The following is a 22,734-nucleotide window of genomic DNA, read 5'->3' on the forward strand; positions in this document are numbered from 1 at the left end:
TCGGAATAAAACGGAATAAAACCAGAAAAGAAAATGTACAAAGCTACTAAGGTAGGCATCAATTTGTTAATTTAAATTAAAGGCATATACTTTTTTTATTTTTAGATTTAGACTATGGGTTAATGTTTTATTTTTCCATGCTATTAATAAAAAGAGTAAATGTGGTCTTCTGAAATGAGCTTTCTGTTTTGTGATCTTTAAAAAAAAAAAAAAAAAAAAGGTAGTTTTTAAATGTCAACCTCTAATGTGAATCTTTGAGTTTAAACACAACACATTACCCTGGGGAACAAGTTTATTGTGTTTTGGGATGTTACAGTGGTTGCTCATTATCGTTGAGCTACAAAAGGTTAAATGAAATCTCTTCATTACAAATTGACAAAGGTAAAACAGAGTTCACAACAGCATGTACCACATAACTGGAAATGGATCTGGGTTTAATATAAATGACATAATTCCTAATAATCTACAGCTATTTTATTTAACTTCATACAGATAATGGATTAGGCTAAAATGCACCATAATATTTGGTTGACTTTAGGAACAGTTTCCTTATTACATCACAAAATACATTTTGATATCCCAAAGAAGCAAGACTTGCAAGTAGGCATTAAAACATAACTAAATCTACAGCTACAAAATTCTACTCCGATAGCATTTACCTGTGGGGAATTCCTCCCAGTCTTCATAGGGTAAAAGCATAGAGTAGAATCAGTATAACATATACACAGAAGTCCGTATTGTAAAGGCTATAAAGATTTGTTGCACGTTGTAAAGTTGCCTCCCGATTCTTCACACTGCACAAGAGGTCCGGCCATTTATGTAGCGTATCTCTTGGTCCACTGTCTGGCTATCCTGTCATGTTCGGCTCTGTTGGTCAGATACTGAGTGGCTATGCTTCCGACAAGAGGATCCGCTGAAACAAAAAGTGCAGAGAGGACGTAAGGCCAACTAATTTAATTAATTCAGATGCAACAATTATACAGTTTGAAAGCCCCACTCTTAAGTTCTCCTAAGGTTAATGGCACAACATTGTAACACTGTAAAAAGGTTTACAGCTGGATTTCAGAAGAGATCTGTGTTGTGGAAATAGTGTTTGTGTTCAACAAATCAAAACCTATATTTCTAAAAATCAACCGTCCAATTAATTTGTGAAGAAAGTTTCCAGTTTCAAGGTTTTGCCCAGCCAGTCAACATTAGTGGTGGTCTCAGCCTTTAAAAACACATATCTATTGATTCTCTACTAATCTGTGAACTATACAAGGTAATATAAATGGATTTGATAAAGTGCTTCAAACACAGAAAGACAGAACATAAAATATGGCTGTTGAGTGTATAGCAGTCAATCTTTTCATCATGGCATGAAGAAAAACTTAAAAAAAAACAGACCAGAGAGCACATGCATATAGTATAGACACTGAAATCTACAATGTACCTTTTACACTGATAATTATGTGTGGCAGATAAACGCAAAGAAGCATCTGAAACTGGTACCACAAATAAATAAGGCTTTTTTACTATTAGACAGGAAACTCAAGCCTTTTTTTGTCATATGTCTGGGCTGATTTAAAAATAAATACAATGTATGCATTACTTCCACAGTAACCACTAAAAATAGAATAAAACACACAAACAAGAACATACACAAACACAGTAGTATTCAGCAATTGTGGAATTTACACAATTTACAGTTGATAGACAGGACATTTAGTGAATATACACACATTCACATAAAGGCAAGCATTTGTAAGTTTTTTTATTTTTATATAGTCTCACCTATAAAAAAAAAAATGCTGATGGAAAATAAAAATGAAACCTTACACAGTGCATGATAATACACTGCATTTTTTTTTTACAGGTAAAGTAATAGCTTCCTCGTCCAATTCTAATTACATCATTATTGAAATTATATAAATTCATCCGTCATCCGAAAAGAGACTAAGTAAACCCAGAGGCAGAAACCGTAGAGACGAAATAAAGTAAAAAAAAAAAAAAAAAAAAAAAAAAGGCTTTCCTAGATTAATAGATTCATAGACTCACCGGGATTGCAGTCTGTCAGGAGGGAGCAGATAGACAATAAGACCTTTGAGATAGTCAGAGCAGGGCTCCAGTTGTCTTTCAGGATATCCAGGCAGATAACTCCCTGACTGTTGATATTGCAGTGATAAATCCTAGTGCGGAAAGTGACCTAAACAAGAAGTCAGAGAGATCTTCAGAGGGCTGTTAAGACAACAATATAATAAGCAGAAGCCAAGCAGCAATCATAAAAGGAAAATATAAAATCTATTTGTGCAGCAATTGTACAAATGTTTAATTACTCATTTCATATACACCGGGTTACTGAAAATGTTGAGTTTTTGGGAGGATCGTGTCTCCATCTGTCTACATCTTTCTCTGAGCTCTCATGCTTTAGTGTGTATCTATTACAGATATTACAACAAATTAGTTATTGGACAGTGAGAGATTTGTTCTGCAGAGGGAAAAACAAACAACACAAATTGTAGGCACTAGGTCATGCTTAAGTGACACTGCGTAATAAATAGGGTGATGGATATCTTAAATGCGATGCCTCTCACTGACCCGGTAATTATAGTTTCAAACGAGAATACTCACATGACTGCAGAAACCAGCAAGCAAAATAGCCTTTAGCTATAATATACAATGGTTTAATTATTTGACAACATGATCTTTAAAACTCTTCTTCCCTCCAGCTTTTTTATTTCTAGAATCCTGCTGTATCGTTTTCTGACTTTCTTAGTCTAATATACACCGATCAGCCATAACATTATGACCACCTGCCTAATATTGTGCAGGTCCCAAAATAGACCTGACCCGTCGAGGCATGGACTCCACTAGACCTCTGAAGGTGTGCTGTGGTATCTGGCACCAAGACGTTAGCAGCAGATCCTTTAAGTCCTGTAAGTTGCGAGGTGGGGCCTCCATGGATCAGACTTGTTTGTCCAGCACATCCCACAGATGCTCAATTGGATTGAGATCTGGGAAATTTGGAGGCCAAGTCAACACCTTGAACTCATGATTCATCAGACCAGGCCACCTTCTTCCATTGCTCCGTGGTCCAGTTCTGATGCTCACATGCCCATTGAAGGCACTTTCGGCAGTGAACAGGGGTCAGCATGGGCACCCTGACTGGTCTGCGGCTACGTAGCCCGATACGCAACAAACTGTGATGCACTGTGTGTTCTGACACCTTTCTATCAGAACCAACATGAACTTTTTCAGCAATCTGAGCTACAGTAGCTCGTCTGTTGGACTGGACCACAAGGGCTAGCCTTCGCTCCCCATGTGCATCAATGAGCCTTGGCCGCATATGACCCTGTCGCCGGTTCACCACTTTTCCTTCCTTGGACCACTTTTGACAGGTACTGACCACTGCAGACCAGGAACACCCCACAAGAGCTGCAGTTTTGGAGATGCTCTGACCCAGTCGTCTAGCCATCACAATTTGGCCCTTGTCAAAGTCGCTCAGATCCTTACGCTTGCCCATTTTTCCTGCTTCTAACACATCAACTTTGAGGACAAAATGTTCACTTGCTGCCTAATATATCCCACCCACTGACAGGTGCCATGATAACGAGATTATCAGTGTTATTCACTTCACCTGTCAGTGGTCGTAATGTTATGGCTGATGTGTAATATTGTGTGATCTAGTGACTCCAATGTTTAAATCGTATAAATGAAAATCAGACTTTGGTGCAGTTCCGTCTCAGTGAAAATATGCAAGAATCTCATGATAATTAAACAGAAATTATACAGAATATTAATAAATCCACGTTTTCCTCAAAACTATAAGTATTTTTTTCCACTGGATTTAACACTATAACATAACATACACAATTTATTCACCTCTAAAACACTACCATAACTACAGTATGGTTTGCTCATTTTGAAAATGAACAGTAGAAGTGTCACTGCGTAATTAACCAATTACATTTCTCACAGCATAACACAACACGTACAGATTCAAACGATAAACTAATACCCTTGTGAAAGAATGTCTCTTTCTTAACGTCAAATATTAATGTCCAAGACTTGCTGTGTGAAAAAGTATTGGATTTGTCCTACAGTATCTCGGAATTCCTTGCCGTTTCTCCTCATAGTCTGGTTGGTTTAAATATTTAATTTAAAAATGACATTAACTGCTTAAATCTTTAAAAAAATAATAAGAACTTGCTCGAGGACATGAAGTATTGCCCACAACTGTACATCAAAGTCGGGTTCTAATTAAAACGGAATAGTGTGGGGAAATCTTTCAGCGCACGACAACGTGATAAATATATACTGGCATCATTAGGATCATCATCTTATTAATTTTTTTTTAGTGCTATGAATGTTGCTCATTAAAGAAAAGTCTTATCCTGTTAAGTTTTATTTAAGGAGACTACAAATATTTGCAATGTTTCTCTTTATTTGTACAAACAGGCTTCTTGACTTAAGAAGGCACTGGAAGGTACCAAGAAAATGCAGTTAACTGGTAGCTCTGGGAAGGAAGTCAGGCCTACCTTTGGTGGTTTGAATGGGTAATCAGACGAGAAGGTTATGTCCAGAAAGAACACTCCGCCCTCGTACACGGAACCAGGAGGCCCAAGGATGGTTGATCTCCATTCATATATATTGTCCCCTTTTGGCCCAGCACTAAAATATATTAAAACAGAAATAAATATTAGTCGAACAGTGAACAGTGAAGTGTGTATAATGCTTCCATAACAATTCATACTGCTGTGTCTCAAACAAGAGTTATGTATGGTTCAAACACCTAACTTTAATGAGGCTATTCCATTGTCTTTGTCACTGGTACTACACAAGCAAAATCCATTAATGTCTGTAGAATCCTTCAGGCTAGGACGATCTTAAACCTTAATGTTTTGCTTTTGTTCATCTAGAAAGACCAGGGAGTGTAATTGGAAGCCATATTAGGGAAAGGGTTGATTGGACTGACAACTGGGCCCTGTATATATGAGCTGGGGCCCAACAAGATGGTGCTGGTGGCTCCGTTACAAAATCATTGCGGCTTATCTCCGGAGGGCTGGGAAAATAACAGCACAGACAACAACTGGGCTATATTAAAGTAGGTGCTGATCATCAAAAGGATCAAGTTGCATTTTAACCAAGAATCTCAATGTAGGACTGGGTTCTGTACAGAAGATTTGTCAGGTGAAATTTTACAATAGATCTGAAATCTTTTTCTTTATGAAAGAACAGGGTTTTTTTTTTGTAATATCTATTTTATAATTTAATCGCCATGTCTACGCTAGGCACACCAAGACTACAGAACAGAAACAAAAGAAGAAAAAGAGCCCCAGTCACGATCAGAGGAGGGAGAGAGGCCCAGTAAGGATTCTTAGAGATGAAAGGCAGATTTTCACTCAGTAAAACAAGCCTTCAGGGGGAGAATCCAGCCATGCTGTTAATAGTACATTGGTTGCTACGTGTGGTAAATGCCTATATGGGAGTTTGTGAGAAAGACCAATGTGAATGATGCTGGCATCTTTGTTGCAGACACCGTTTCTATGTATTGAGTGAAGTTATCATGCAATAACCGAGCTTCAATAGCATGCTAACAGCACAGGGAGGACATGGGTCATTTTAAAGCATTTGCGGTTAAGTCTGTCACCCGTTCAAGAAGGTTCGATTGTGACAAGTGGGTTCATGTAGAGTAGGTATTGGATTCAACACAGAACAAAAATTATTCAAAATGTAAGAAAAGAGCTAGAATCTGAATTTCAAAGAAGACATCAAAAGTCAGAAATGATGTATAGCGTAGGTTGAAAATTCCTTACTTCATCACAGTAGAGAAACAATACCACCTGATTCAAACAGACATCAGGCTATTTTGTATTTGTATGTCTGAAATTCTTACTAAACATTGTCAAAATAACCTTCATGTACAGATCGTTGTAGTGCAATGGAAATTATTTGACTCGACATACCAGCTGTGATGATTGAGTATTAGTTGCTTTTTCATACAGGGTCTTTATCAGTATAACAGGTTTACCAAGTGAGTATGAGAGCGGGTTTCTTGTCATTCAGACATATATAGTACACCATCTACAGTGAATGGGCTGCACAGTCCAATGGGTACAGAACTGTGGATTACAAAAAAAAAAATCTGCCACTTTTCAAGGAAAGCTTGCACTGTAACAAACTGCCTGCTGCCCCAAAGATGACAAAGGGGCATATGACAAACCTATTTTCAACAAAAGTCAATTACCTTGATGAATACATTTTATGTCACACATAAACAAACACAGACATCTATATACAGACACATAGTCAATGAGGAACTGTCTCCTTAAGTCAAAGGTATTGTATTACTGCATTTTTGTAATGCTTTCCAATGTTTCTTGTGTAAATAGTCAATTGCCCTGGATAAAAGCCTCTATTAAGAAATAAATCATAATAAAAGGATTTTAAGTGTGACACCAATTTAGAAAAAAAACTGAATTAATGTTGCTGCTGACACAGAAAATTAATATAAGGTACCAGCCACAAAAGCACTACAAATTTAACCTTACAATATATTTTAAGACAATTCAGGTTGTTTTAATAAAACGGTTGCTTCTAAAACATTTGTTCTCACTAGATTAAAAAAAAAAAAAAAAAAAAAAAGATATAATGATCATAAAGGGTCGAATACTGATTACTCTCAATGATTTAACCAAACTATGTGACATTTGTTTTCATTACCAACACACTTCCGTGTATTAAAGTACAACACTTAATCAATATTTAAACATAACACACATAACCAATATCCACATTATAGTATTAGGCCCACACATTGTATTACAAATAAAGCCAATGAACACTACAACATCACTTATACTCCCACATACTCCCCAATAATAAATATACCACAAGTATAGCACTTTAAGCTAGCAGGGAAACAAGTGAAAGCATGTTTTGCATCAGATACCGTAAGACAAAACAAAACAAGAAATTAAAAAACTGCAGTTCTTTATGACATCATAGGCCCTATATCATACAGTAACACTCACTCTTTCAGTCAGTGTACATAGAAAGCACAGATTATTTTACTTCCCATATCTAAAATTAATCAGTGTACTATAAGCCCGTTAGTAATTACATATAGTGTGCAAAGAGAGAATCGTGATATAGTGAGTCAGGCAACCCTATAGCAACACAGAGTGGATAAGTGTGTCAGTGAGGAAGTAGACAATCTCTTAAACAACCTGTGTCTGGAAACCTAATAGACTAAAGTTAAGCTCTCCTATTTTATCTAGATTTCTTTGTCACCAAGACATTAACAGATGGGAAACTGTCCAGAGAATATCACTTTATTTACCATGCAATGGTTCTCCATTACCTTTAACTGGTAGAACCATTAACTTAATTAACTGTTTCAGGTAACCACAGGTAATAAATAAATACATTAAATAAATACCTCTAGTGTTTTATATCCTCATGATAATATTAAGATATAGTGAAAATACAGATAGAAATATAAAAAAGTAAGTACATAAATATAGTATGCATGCAAAATGATTTAAGAAAAGTTCAACCATGCATCGCAAAGCCTAGCCACAAGGAAAAGTTTCAAGTTTTCACTACAGGAACACTACTGTGATGATGACCATTTAGGAGTCTAACCAGCAATGTATAGAACAGGTTTATTTATTTATTTTTGAGTTTAACTTAAGTCTGAAAACTTAGCCAATATTATAAAAAAAAAGCTAGTTGTTTTGTTGAATACTTTGCACTCTTAAACAAATGAAGATATTATAATAATAGTTCTACTAGTGTTTTCAATTTATAATGGTGTATTTACTAGTGGAATATATGCAGACATCATGTATGTCAAAGTTATTCTGAAATCTAAAACAGATCACTTTTATAAAGGTGTCTTTTAGGAAGTACAAGGGGAACTTAAACTTCAACAAATTAGGTGATAATGAAAGAATTATTCCATAAATAAATTACCCAAAACACAATTTGAATAAAATGCATGTCTAAATCAATATAATCAGACTGCCTGTTTGTGTCCCCTGTATTATTCAGTCCTCTCAGGGAGGGGTTGTCTCAGATTAGGAATGACTGGCATAACCAAACAGAAACCATTCTCTTTCATACAGTACTGTACAAAGACCCATAGTGTTATATCATTTCAATTTTTAATACAGCTAGTTTACAGCTATAAACATTATCAACAGCTACAGATACTTTAAGTGTAACGATTCCTCAGACACTATTATATGATTCAATTTATTTCTGCTTTCCATGTGTTCACCATAGCCGTTTTAATGTTTATTACAACGTACACTGTCTATAAAAGCCCTTGGCCTTTTCTATTTTATCTAGAGGAAATGTCAGTTGCTGCTTTAGTATGTCCTCTGTATATATGGTTATGAATTTCAATTATTAATGAAGCTAAAAGTATTTCAATGCTGACAAAAGCTATAAATCAGAAGTGATGAAGAGATTTAGAGCATATAGCATTGCTCTACTCCCTTTTGAAGTACATCACAGGTGGATGGAGTGTGACAGGAATACAGTAAATCTGCCATCTCTAGGCCACTAAACCAACAAATATTTGTATTATGTGATTATGTCCAATGTGCGAAAGCAAAAGATCTCCTGGTTGTACAATGTAAATATGATACATGGCTTGTTAGTGGTGAATTTCTCATAATAACCCCCCTTGAAATGGCTGACCCATATAATCCACAAACCTCCAGTTTGTGGGTTGTCATCGGTCCCAGCACCATTTGGCAAACTCTAATCCATAGTTTCCTTGATATGTATCCTATACTCACCCAGTAGGCAGTCACAAAATTGAGACTTGCTATTCTGCACAGAATCCCTCTAAAGAACACAATTTTCCCCCTGAAATGTAATTTAAAATGCTTTTACTTTAAACTCCCATGAAAATGGCAGGTTATTACTATTAGAGAACAAAAAAAATGCTTATTTAATTTATTTTTTATTTTTACAGAACTGTGTACTGAAATCATGTTCAAACACACTGAACATTTGCAAATGTGTCAAGGAAAAAGATGGAGAAAAAATATAAAACTGAAAACATATAGTAATAAAATCATTACCTTGAAGCAAATGGAGATCTTATGGCAGGAATCAAAAGAAGAGTGAAAATGGGATGGGGTGCATTTGGAAGAAATGGCACATGATTTAAATGAAATCTACCCATTTGCTTGAAGAGAAAAGTATTTGGTCAATGCATACTACTTGTGCTCACTTATGGCTGTGAAACCTGGTCACTAAACACCAACATTATATTGAAACTGGAATAGACACAAAGAAGCAGTGAAAGATGCAAGCTCTGAATAACAAGAAGAGACAGAAAAACAAATACATTGATCTGAGCACAAACAAAAATGTGTGACATCGCTGAAAGGGTGAAAATGTTAAAATGGCAATGGGCTGGACACACTACAAGAAGAACAGACCAAAGATGGTCAAAAAAAGCTATAGATTGGATCCCAAGAGATGAAAAAAAAGAGCTAGAAATAGACCACATAAAAGAATGAAAGATTAAATAAGATTTGCTAGTTTGACCTGGAAAAGAGACGCTGTACATCAAAACAAGTGGAAATATCTTGGGGAAGCCTTCATCCAGAAGTGGATCGATAATGGCCACCACTGAAGCTGCTGATGCTATATAGATATACACACATATACACAGACTACAAATAAGAATTGCCTTTGTAATGTTATGTTCAATATCATAATCAAAACACATGGAAGTATTACTGCCATTTAACCTTATTAACCTTGATTCCAGTATCTCCACCCTCCAGCCAATCATGGTACATAGTAGACTATTGAATAGAACACATCACACTACCAAAATTTCACAAACACGTGCAAATAAAATCTGATTTTGCTTATTAAATCAAAATAACAAAACTGTAGGCTAAATCTTTCTGGTAATGTTAAGTCAGATTTACTTTGCGTTGCTTTCATGGACATATCTTTCCACGTCTGATCAATTACACAGTCCTTTTAAATCTCTTTCTACACGGTACCGACATATAATCATTATAAAAAGTTATAAATAAACAAATACATTTTTAACAAATTCCAAGCTTTCTGTTGCTAATCTTGTTAAATGACCCTCTCCGTCAACAGTTTTTATTCATGACTTCTACCTCTGATGGAATTTATGTGGCTGAAAAGCAGCCTGTAATCACATAAAAAGCTTTAAATACCAGGGCAAAGCATGTGCAGTACTCTTTAACCTGCCATTAGTACACAAATGCAAAATGTGGAGAGTGTTATCATCAAATATTTTACCCTTAAGAAACCAACATTAACTGATATAAAACCTCCAATTAAAAATAATTCATTCTTGTAACCTGCACTACTTGGCTCAAAATACATTGATTTGGTGATCTCCTTCTGTCTGGCAAAGAAGGCTGTAATCAAGTGACAGGATATGGCCCGGGCTCCTTTCTTTATCTGACAATTTAAGTAAAGTCAACTCTATAATTACTCTGACATTAGATGAATAACTATAATCCTAGCTTTTAAAATGCCACACTGTGCATGATTTATAACTATGCAGAAATCAATGCAAAGTGCTTCTAATAGAGGAATGTTACATACCCTCCAATATACTTCCACTAGAAGAAGAATTTCCCAAAATAATATAAATTAGCTAGGCTATATATAATTCACACACTAACAAAAAGCTACAGCAGTTATTTTTACACCAATTTGAAACAATAGTTTAACAATAGGTGTTGAATTGCTTCCGAATGCTACAATTGTTCAATTTTGTTAATTAAATTACTGAATATCAGAAAGAAAGAAAAAAATATATATATATATTTCAAAATATTAGTTTTACTTTGTTCACATCATGGGACTTAATGAATCCTGAATGCTATTCATATGCAGTTACTGTACTTTCAAATCAGCTTATCAATATTTTGGAAGGACAGGGTTCCTATTTGCTGTATTGCCTTCTGGGAGTGAAGAGGAGAGATATGCACTGGATGAGTGATAACTGCTTATAATAGCACAATCTATGACCGAGGACAGCACTTGTGCAGTTAAATAATGAATGAAAAGTAGACATGCTTATATATGTTGGCAGAGCTCCAAACCAAACTGTAAGGGCTACCAAGTAATGAACTTTCAAAGTTCTAATTAAATTTTCAAATGGTAAATAGACAAGGTTTGATTGTATCATATTTAATTATAGGGCTGTAGCTGTTTTGTTTATGGGCTGTACAGCAGTTACCAGATCATACAGACTGTAGAGTACAATAAGGCAGGACGAAATGAGACAAACTGCATGTGCCTGCATGTACAAATGAGGTTATAGAGGTCTGAGACAAACCTTCTGATTAAATAAAATTAAGAAGCCATTAGGGATGTTTTTATTTATGTTTGTGTTTATCATCAATATCATTATTAGGAGTAATTGTTAATAAAATGCAGTGCACTAGCTAATTGGGAAGACCACCCATTTGAAGCCCATATTGAAGGCAGAATATTCTATTAAATATACACTGGACACTATGTGACCTTGTACATTTCATAAGCTCTTGTCTAGATGTGAAAATAAGTGCAATCTTTCTCCTTTGGTTCACAGAATATCACTTGTAAAATGGTATTGAGAAGGCCTGTATATTTTAAAATGTAAGGACAATAAAATGAATTTCTTGCAGTCTTGTGCCACATCTGCGAGTGTCCAAAACCATGCTACTGTTAAAACACGAACAAACTAAAACAAAACTAAACTGTTATAACATCAATATGTTGTCTTTATGTTTTTTAAATGTTTTTTAAGGTGTACAAAAGGTTTTGTAGGCACACAGCTTTGTCACCAATATGGGAAGAGCATAATGCTCCAAACATGCTCTTTAGTATCTGCATCCTATAATGAATATGATAATGGTATCATCAGAAAGCTGTTCACTTATTAATGGATAACCACGCTTGTTAAGAAAAAGAAAAACAAGCATCTCAATCCAAAAGATAAACGAGTTCAGATAACCACTTACAGCTGACAGCAGTTATTGTTTTGGTGGTTATGTATTGTAAATCTTTTATTAATTTGCCTGCAACTCGTCCTGGTTCACTGTGGTGTCACTAGGGAAATACTCAATATTTGTTTGTTCTTATAGTCAGTGCAATGTTTCATTGTTTGTTTATTTCCATTACAATACTAATACAACTTGGTTTGTGAACTGATATGAACTTGGAAAAACGGTCCAGAATAAATCCAGGGAATTACTCACAGTTCACTTAAGTATTAATTATTATTAGTATTGTTGTAGGCAATGACACACAATGCCCAGGTAAGAGAGTATTTTAAAGCTAATTTAAATAGCATGAATTTTTATCATAGAGATCTGGTAACTGAAATACAAATATTAGATTTAATTGATTCATTACTCACATTACAACAAGTTATTGATCTACTGTATGGGATTCTTGGACAGCAATGTTAATTAAGATGCAATGCAACATCATTTACAGTCCCACCTGTTCAATACGGAATAATGGATAATAACCACTGACCCATAATATGAGGTCTTTATTTAATTCACCCATAATCAAATCAACTATAAAAGCGTACAAACCTAATTGACTCGAATAATGCATTCCAATGTTTTTTTATTACTTTTTCCATAATTGTCAGTCTAATAATGTGCAACACAAACAAAAACCATAGGCTTATTGAGGACAAAACCGCATACACCACCAACATGGAGTTAATTATGGGCACTGCCTACATGAAACAAGCTTAAGTAAATGGTTTGATTTAATTTGTTTTTAATAAACACTTAAAAGCCAATGTTTCTTTTAATCATAAAAAACATAGTACAAAAGGTCATCGGGATTAGATCATGATGGTGGGCATACCACCGAGAGGAAAAACAAAAAACAAAAAAAACATTTTTAGCCGCTAAAGTATCTGCACATCATGTCCAGAATATTTTAATTAGATTCTCACCCCAAGAACTCTTTATTGCTCTTGCCAGTCAGGGCACAAACACATCAGTGTTACAATAACACTGTGGATCAAGCGCAATTGCTAAGTATAATTACTTCTTATGGTTACTTTACAGACTTCTTCACATGCTGTGGGTTGTCACTGTACAATCCTATAACATATTTTTTATCTTCCAAATTATAAGCTTTAGTTATCGCCTTATAATACAGGAACTCGTTTTATTGAACACTAATTCAAAGAATCAACTAGCTGGCCTAATTAATACTCTAATCTAAACTGACAGCTGAGGTAGCCTAAATCTAACACACCACAGGACCACAAAGAACTATACATTCACCAGCATGTTCATTTATTTTAAACAGGACCTCATGAAACTGGTTCTTGCTGTACATTACAGAACACCCTCAATCTGTGTCAGCGATTTATTCATGTGTAGTGACTACAATCATCAACTTGGTCATGAAAAATAACTTGAAGGCTTCAATTTAGAAAAGTCTGGATTCTGTTTATGGGGTAATTGTTTCAAAATGTTGTGAAGCACAAACAGAAGCTGTTCTTTCAGAGATATGATAGGGACACATTTAGCCTGAGGTGTGCTCTAACTAAATAAAAGACAAATAACAATTGAGATAATAAATGTAGGGTCAGATATGAAAATTGGTATTGATATTCTGAAAAAGGTGCAGTAGGCCATGTAAGATGTAAAAACACTGACTACAATCAAAATTACATAACATGAACGACACACTCTACAAGCATTCTTCTGTTACTAAAGTTAAATATCCTCTTAAAAGTAGTACTAAATCCAGAAAGTTCAAGCTTGAGTGATTTCCAACTACCAGTTATTTGTCAATATAAATAATTTTTATTTTAATGAGAAATCTAGAAAAGACTAACACTCCTGAATCAGTCCCTGGTAATAACTGCATTGTGAAATTCCTACACAGACGTAAAGGGCTAACATAAACCCCACAAGCTTTTACAATATTACACTTAATTGTTTGATAAACTTGTGGGATTTAGAAAAGAGCTGTGCAATGACAAAGTCTTTTTTTAATAAAATATTATTTACCTTGCTCTTTTCATTCATGGACACAATACCGCCAAAGCTTTTAATGCTTTAGAAAAAAAAATTACTAACACAACTTATTAAACAACAGTAGACTGATGGCAATACTGAAATAATATCTTAACATTGTATCTAAGCACATACCTCACATTTCCATTGTGCCATACACATTGATTCATATCAAATCTCCAGCACAGCTCAACAACTAGGTCTTACAGATCTACTTGGTGGCCTGGCCATATCAAACCAAGAACCACAGGGTATTCTGCTAGGTGCACCTTACTGTTGATTTGTATCTGGAAATTGTAACAGCATGTTAAAACCTGAAAGCCTGCTCTTTACTGCACAGGTCAGTGCACTACTCCTCCCCCCCCCACCCCCACCGCCGCTTTTACAATTCCATGTTACGTACCCAGCTGATCTCAAATAAACCATACAGGATGAGCATATTTTATACTGAAATGTAATTTACTACAGCCAAAGGCCACTAATATCACCTTACATACTCTAAAAAAATAAAACTAATAACCACAAGAAATAATGCAAAACATTTGTCGATCACTAAAGGGCAAAATGAAGCTTAATTATTCAGTCTGGCAAATGTTTTTCCATTATAGCACCACTCAGTCATGTATTATTTAGTAACTTCATTACTTAATTTGGCATAGTGTTTCAAGGTCTCACTGAAAGTCTACATTATTAGGTCACAACACACAGTCATGAAAGTGGGCTTTGAATGACACACTTTCAGAAAATGTAACTAGTCAATTTCCTCATTTCCTCATCCCTCATAGTTTATGAGGAGAAGCCTATGTGGGAGATCTTTTTTCCATCAGAGTACTGAAGTAGACAAGTGATTGGAGTTGGGTTTAGAAATCAATTATTATTATTATTATTATTATTATTAATAATAATAATAATAATAATAATAATAATATTATTATTATTAATAGACACAGCAAAAGGAGTAAGTCATGGAACAAGACTAGCAAACTCCACAAAGAACAAAATTAAAAGATCAGAAAAAAAATACTTCTCATTATTTTGTACCACAAATGTCACAAAAACTGTTTTGATTACACATGCATTTGATTATACAAAAGAAAAAAATAGAATCAGTGAGTTAAATCTAGCACTTCTCAGTGTAGTTTGAGCCTTACAGTGTAAAGCCCGGGACTCAAAAGTGTCACATTGCGCCGCCTCGCTTCCAATTTGACACGCCGTAGACCAGTGCCACACCAGTGCGTCTCCCATTCATCAGAAGGCTATCCCATTTGTGCAAAAATGCTAATTACAGAATTGTATTTTTTGGTTAAAAATAAATGTCTGTAAATAAAAAAAAGGCTGTGTACACAATAAAAACAATTTGAAATATCCCTCAAATATGGCTAAGAAAAAATGTGAACATTTAGTTTTATAACCAGAATAAAAATTGAAATGTAGGTGCCTGCTAGCTATGCCACCTTTAGCTGATTTACTTTAGAATGCTTCAATACAGCAATTCAAACATTGTCTATAGAAAAAGCATTCAATAACTCTTTAGTATAGATAAAACTTTAAGCAATATGAAATTACCAACTCATATTGAAGAGCCACAGAGTCAGTCTTCCAATTTGCATTCCACCTGAGCGCCAATTATTCAATAATGACTCGATCACACAAAATGACTAGTGTTTACCAGTCTTTACCATTGAGGATTTTAAGATAAGTTTAAAAACTGCAGGGAAGTGACTCCACAGGAACAGGAGTATCAGGGTCAAAGACAGACAGTCAAAAAGATTATCCTGAAAGACCTCCAGGGAAAATAAAAATAAAACAAATGAAGCAACTCTTAACTACAGTACAATGCATTTTTATTGCTCAGAGAAAAGATGACTGACATATTTACAGTACATTCGCATTGTGTGGTACATTAGTGCACATGCCAGTCTGCACTGAATATGTCCCGCTATAAGGATGTGAAGAACAATAAGGGCATTTATATTTTTTAAATGAAGATAAATTAAGTTTAAAATGTATATATTAATAATCTGTTTCACTGAAGTTGTTCAGAAACTAATTAAATCCAAAAAAGCTAACGAAGCGTAAAAACTATAATTTGTACGGATGTACGCTTAACCTGCCCTGCACAATGTATTGTATAACAAGAGAGACTACACTTACTACCACACTGACAACACATAGCTCAAGATGTGAACTTGGGCAGCTGGTTGGCTGAGCAGTCAAATAGAACTTCTTATATAAAATGTTCACCTTTTAGTTTTTTTCTCCTAAAACAAAACTGTCAAGAGTGTACTGCATATAGCTCTAAACAATCACAGCCCAAAGGCACACCATAATGATTTCTGTTGCCACTTCTAAATGTATTTTGTCAGATTCATCGTTAAACTTCATTCATAATACAATATAATTAAAGCATTATGAAACATTTCATTCTACATTTATTTGTATGTATTCTAATGTTTCTCAGTTTCTAATTATGGCTTGAGGCCATGTTAAAGGATTGCAGATTGTTGATTTACAGAGGAAATGAGCCCATACGTTGCAAGGCCTCTGACATAATGTAGTTTCCTTTCCAGTTTAAAAAACATTTTGCAACAGACGATCGTCATCAGCTGTGCAATAACATCCTGAAACCTGCCCTGATTTTGGGAGTCTAAGTAGCAGAGCTAACAGTGATTGACCTACTGACCTGAATCTCTATGAATTACAAAAGAACACGGTTAAGTTTATAACAGCACATGGTGCAAGACTGCTATTCACTACATAAATGTTTAATTGTAATTCCTCTGTGTCAGAGAAGTTTGACGATACAACATATTTTTAGTACAAATATAAATTAATGTGTAACACTTGCTGTAAAACTGCCTGTCAACTGATTACACTTCCATTCCCTGAAATTCATTATCTTGAGATACAGTGAGGGAAAAAAGTATTTGATCCCCTGCTGATTTTGTACGTTTGCCCACTGACAAAGAAATGATCAGTCTATAATTTTAATGGTAGGTGTATTTTAACAGTGAAAGACAGAATAACAACAAAAAAATCCAGAAAAACGGATTTCAAAAAAGTTATAAATTGGTTTGAATGTTAATGAGGGAAATAAGTATTTGATCCCATATCAATCAGCAAGATTTCTGGCTCCCAGGTGTCTTTTATACAGGTAACGAGCTGAGATTAGGAGCTAAGGTGACAACAGTCGGTGCGATTATTCGCAAATGGAAGAAACACAAAATAACTGTCAGTCTCCCTCGGTCAGGGGCTCCATGCAAGATCTCACCTCGTGGAGTTTCAATGATCATGAGAACGGTGCGGAATCAGCCCAGAACTACACGGGAGGATCTTGTTAATGATCTCGAGGCAGCAGGGACCATAATCACCTAGAAAACAATTGGTAACACACTACTCCGTGAAGGACTGAAATCCTGCAGCGCAGGAAAGCACATGTACAGGCCCGTCTGAAGTTTGCCAACATCTGAATGATTCAGGGGAGAACTGGGTGAAAGTGTTGGGGTCAGATGAGACCAAAATCGAGCTCTTTGGCATCAACTCAACTCGCCGTGTTTGGAGGAGGAATGACCCCAAGAACACCATCCCCACCGTCAAACATGGAGGTGGAAACATTATTCTTTGGGGATGTTTTTCTGCTAAGGGTACAGGAGAACTGCACCGCATCAAAGGGACGATGGACAAATCTTGGGTGAGAACCTCCTTCCCTCAGCCAGGGCATTGAAAATGGGTCGTGGATGGGTATTCCAGCATGACAGTGACCCAAAACACACAGCCAAGGCAACAAAGGAGTGGCTCAAGAAGAAGCACATTAAGGTCCTGGAGTGGCCTAACCAGTCTCCACACTTTAATCCCATAGAAAATCTGTGGAGGGAGCTGAAGGTTTGAGTTGCCAAACGTCAGCCTCGAAACCTTCATGACTTGGAGAGGATCTGCAAAGAGGAGTGGGACAAAATCCCTCCCGAGATGTGTGCAAACCTGGTGGCCAACTACAAGAAACGTCTGACCTCTGTGATTGCCAACAAGGGTTTTGCCACCAAGTACTAAGTCGAAGGGGTCAAATACTTATTTCCCTCATTAACATGCAAATCAATTTATAACTTTTTTGAAATGCGTTTTTCTGGATTTTTTTTGTTGTTATTCTGTCTCTCACTGTTAAAATACACCTACCATTAAAATTATAGACTGATCATTTCTTTGTCAGTGGGCAAACATACAAAATCAGCAGGGGATCAAATACATTTTTCCCCTCACTGTAACACTAGTACAGCTATTTGGAGAGACCTCCTTGAGACGATATTTGGTTTTCTAAGTTGACATGGGAGAGTTTTGTTCATGCCAAGATTCATAAAAAAATATTAGAATTGCATTACAAGTCAGATCCTTAACACTGTTAAGTTAACAGTAGAGTGGAGAAGCAAAATAAACTTAATATACACCACAGTCTTTGACTAAAATGTTAAGAATTATGGATCTATGAGTGTTTTTTCCCTCCATAAAACAAATTATTCTAGTTGTGCCTTTTCATTGTGCAATTTATAGTAATGATTTAAACTGATAGGTTTAATGTCCTTCAGCAAGTTTACAGGCCTCTTAACTTCACATAACCTAAATCGTGTTAAAATTGGATAAACAATTTCAGCGGCTCTTTAGTGAAATGAATCAGATCATTAACGTAAGGAAGACCAGAAGGACATGAGTTGCGTATCAAGGACTTGCCCTTGGGATAATCAGCAGCTTCTTTTAACTCCATTACAACATCCCAATCCTCCAAAAGGTAAATGACAGAATTAACTATTCGTAGTAAAATGATTGCAAGGCACCCCTCCAGCCATTACAACAACAGATACTATTCGAGCCACACAGAAAGTGCAAGGTAATGAAGCAATGTAGCTCTATTTAAAAATGTAAGTGCCAGGAAGTGGTATTTGCTGTGGTTCACATAGCATATTCAGTGATCATCTTCTACACACTGCAAACTTCAATCAGCAGTACACAACTGTTGGTGCTGCCTTTAACTAGGCTTGTTGCAACTGTAGCGAGATCAGAGATGTCACATTACATAGAGTGCTTTGTCATTTTCTAACCTTATCTATCCGTTTCATGCACATGTTTATTTTCACACTACATGCTGGATAATCACAAGCATGAAAAACAGAAAAGATTACAGAGCTGTATGGTTCCTTCTTTAATATCATTCAATTCGAAAAAAAAAAAAAAAAGCTTCCTCAGGAACCAAATCTAAATGTAAGAGGAAAAAAAACACGTGCAAAAAAATTCAAACCAGCTCTTCAACATTCAATATCAATTATTTAATTTAATGACAGGAGAAAACAAACGACAACACCAAAAGGACATCCATTCGATGCAGTAACATACACCACTGTAATAATATGCGACTGTGTTAGATAGGAAACGTTTAATAACCTTCCCTTTGTCACACTGGTTAGATCCTTTACTTCCTCGGCCCATAAAAACCTTGTGCAGCAACTGTAAGATAACATCCATGAGTAAGGAATGAGTCTTCATCTAATTACTGCTGACATACTCTGTGAAAAAAATTCGAGCACTAGCAGACAAAATCTGTGGTGCTGTGACTTGTTGAAATAAGACTTGTCAAGACTTTTAACTGTGGGTTATGAGGTATATAGCAATAAAAATGAACTCAAATAAGTAAGCTTAGAGGCCTTTCATTGTTTCAAAAGATTAAACAGGCATTTGTCAAACTGCTTGTAGACGGACAGTATACTGTTATCTCTGTATATGTTTGTTACTACAGTACAGATCTAGGACTGCACTATATGCAGTCTGGCCTATATAATAAAAAACAAACAAAAGCATTAACACAACAAATTCAACAGAATATAGAGGAATTCTACACTTGTATCCCTTTCAGCTTTTTATATTGATAACTAAATTGACCCTGGTTCTCAGTAAGTTACAAATTAAAAAGAAGGTTCCTGCAATAAGGGCAAAATATAAGAACATTTGACATACAGGTCAACTGCACAATATCACAATTTCCTTACATTTGTGCATTCTAGTGATCAAAATGAAATTATTTGATACTATTGCTATTTGAAGTAGTACACATTTTACCTTTGGCAGAGGGACCACTTAAAGAATTGCTTAATTCTTAATCGCTTTTGAAAATCTATGGCTGTGTCTGTCACCTGAGGAAATAAAGCTTTAGTGGATAGAGAGTTAGTGGTTCCTTTGTGAAGGTGGCTCACTTTAGAAAACAATAAAATGCATAAACAAATATTTTTTTTATGTACATGAACTACTATGTAGTAGAGCTTTATGCCTCACAATTGCTACAATGAAGTGTCTACTGGTTCTACTCCCACCAACACCCTAAAAATAAATATAGATAAAGTCACATTAAAAAGCAGTCAGGTGAGATCTTACACTTCCTTCATTCAGAATTACATATCCAAGCACTGTCGCCACTCAAGTATTTTTTCCAGAGCAATCACAGTTTATGAGTTAAATAACATATCTGTGCTCAGCAGAAGGAAACGTGTTAAGATTTAGGAAAAAAAAAAAGAACATACATTTTTCTAAAGTTTCTTTGCTTTCTAGAGAATAATCTAATTGTAACAGATCATCGTGTTCTGTAAGGTCTTGTCTTTGAGAATGTGTGAAAAATGAAAGCATCTTCATACTATAATTTAAGTGTGAAAATGTAACTACATATATATATTAGGGGTGTAACGATTCTCCAAATCCTCGATTCGATTTCACTTTTGATTTTTAGGTCATGATTCGACTCGATTTTATTTTTTTGTCAGTGCTGATTACACCACTGTTAAGACTGATGGCCCCGTTTTATCAATAAAAAACACTTACTTTTTATGTAAATACAATGTAAAAATAACAAAAAAAAATGAACATTTAAATTAACACTCAAACTTGAACAACTCTCAAAAATAGAACAATTACAACAACAAACATTTTTTGAATTGGTTGCAACTATGTCCAGCACCTTAGTATGTATTTGGAAATGCACTACACCCAGTGTTTTCCACCACCGAAAAAGGCTGCAGATCCATTGCCATAAACTTCGCTATTGCATTTGTTATTTCTTCGGCATGAGTAGAGTTTATTGGTAGTTTGGCTCTAAATGTAGCTGGGATAGTAGGTTGAGTTAATGTTTTCTTTCCACTTATATCAATTTCTTTGTGATGCCTCCACATATGACCTGCCATGTTTGATGTGTTACCGGAGGCAGAGTATGACACCCACGTGTAGCAAACACAGCAAACTGTAGTTTTCTTAACAACATGAACATTGTTCTCATAACTCACCGGGAATGCAAAATGTTGCCATACTGCTGATTTCAAAGAAGCAGGGGTCATCTCAAGCTCAATCGTTTCACCATCGTATTTTCTAGAAAAGTGAATGTGTGCGCCCACTGAGCCTGCGCCTTATTTAGTCACTAGGCAAAGACATGGAGGGTGTGGGGGGAGTAGCAAGTTAGCACAGATCTATTTTGTCAATGACTGCATACAAAAAGTAACTTATTAAAAGTAACAACACTTCCAAAGTTAAATAAATAGGCCTGCAGGTATAGAGCGGTATAGTTGCTTTTAACAGTTTTGTGAGTGCAATTAGTTTAATGCCAACTCCTTTACATGAACCGTACACGATCAGTTGCATGGATATGGTGGAGGGGGTAACAGCTGGCCACAATCAATGACGTGCGGTCACTTAATCACAGAATCACAAACTCCTTATAAATTTCGCAGTTCGAAATCGAACCTAATAATTTTCGATTTTCGAACTAGAATCGAAATCGTTATACCCCTAATATATATAAATAGTAGATAGGAAGGCAGATTTAGAAGTGGCCATTTTTAAAACAGCACAGGGAAACTGTGATTCATTCATTAATAATTAAAACGTATTTAAATGTGTGTAAAAAAATGTGCCAACTAAGAATTTTAAAACAATACAAAAAACCTTTTCTAAATGAGAGAATTCTACAGTGTCACAGATCTATCCAGAAGGATTTTCATTAAGTCTGGGGCATTTGTCCTTACTTGCTGCATTTAAAATGAAATGCAGAAAGTAAAAAGAAAAGTGGTAGTGCAAATTAATGAAACAGGTGGACACTGCATGATTAATGATGGTAGAGGGACCTAATAGATCATTTTCTGTGATGCAAGTTCAAAGAATAGAGTAATACATTGTTGATAACCAATTTAAAATGGCTTGTTCTGAATATGCCCTTTGTATTGTCTGCATATTGTTTAGGGACAAACAGCTGGGCTGAAGGTCTGTGTCCCGTTGTTCCTGGAACGTATTGCAGTACTGCAGGACTCTTTTCAGAACCTTCTTGGTAAAGCTGTGCAATGCAAAGAAATTTAAATATGACATTCAGTGTGATAAAACTATAGCAAGTAGGAATTTAAAAAAAAAACACAAATGACAGGAAACCAGGTGAGGTCTGCAAGCAATTGTAAGTAGTATTATGGATTCATTAGTAACTAACAGGGCTGCAATTAAGTCTGGTCTTTGTTTTTTTGCCAAATTGATTCCCTTTAGACTGAATACTGATTCTAAATGTGACTGCAGAGTTCCTAAAAGTCTAAACTACAGTCCTTGTGGAATTTGTAAATTGATTAATTCCCCTTCATCAACCTGGCTCATTTGTGAACATGCAGCCAAAACAACCCCCAATGAAAGACAT

General features: G+C 35.5%; 1 protein-coding gene across 1 annotated transcript in view; it reads right to left on the minus strand.

Moving 5' to 3' along the window:
* Positions 1-274: 274 nt before the first annotated feature.
* Positions 275-22,734, minus strand: part of ube2e3 (ubiquitin-conjugating enzyme E2E 3 (UBC4/5 homolog, yeast)) — a 31,174-nt gene continuing 8,714 nt past the window's right edge. Inside the window, exons 4-6 of the mRNA XM_066687521.1 lie at positions 4,518-4,650; positions 2,038-2,185; positions 275-913 (exon numbers count right to left, since the gene is read on the minus strand). Coding sequence (XP_066543618.1) covers positions 816-913; positions 2,038-2,185; positions 4,518-4,650 — 379 coding nt within the window. The 3' untranslated portion in view covers positions 275-815. The remainder of the gene's footprint in view (positions 914-2,037; positions 2,186-4,517; positions 4,651-22,734) is intronic.

This window comes from Amia ocellicauda, chromosome 16 (assembly GCF_036373705.1).
Source record: "Amia ocellicauda isolate fAmiCal2 chromosome 16, fAmiCal2.hap1, whole genome shotgun sequence".
Taxonomy (NCBI): Eukaryota; Metazoa; Chordata; class Actinopteri; order Amiiformes; family Amiidae; genus Amia; species Amia ocellicauda.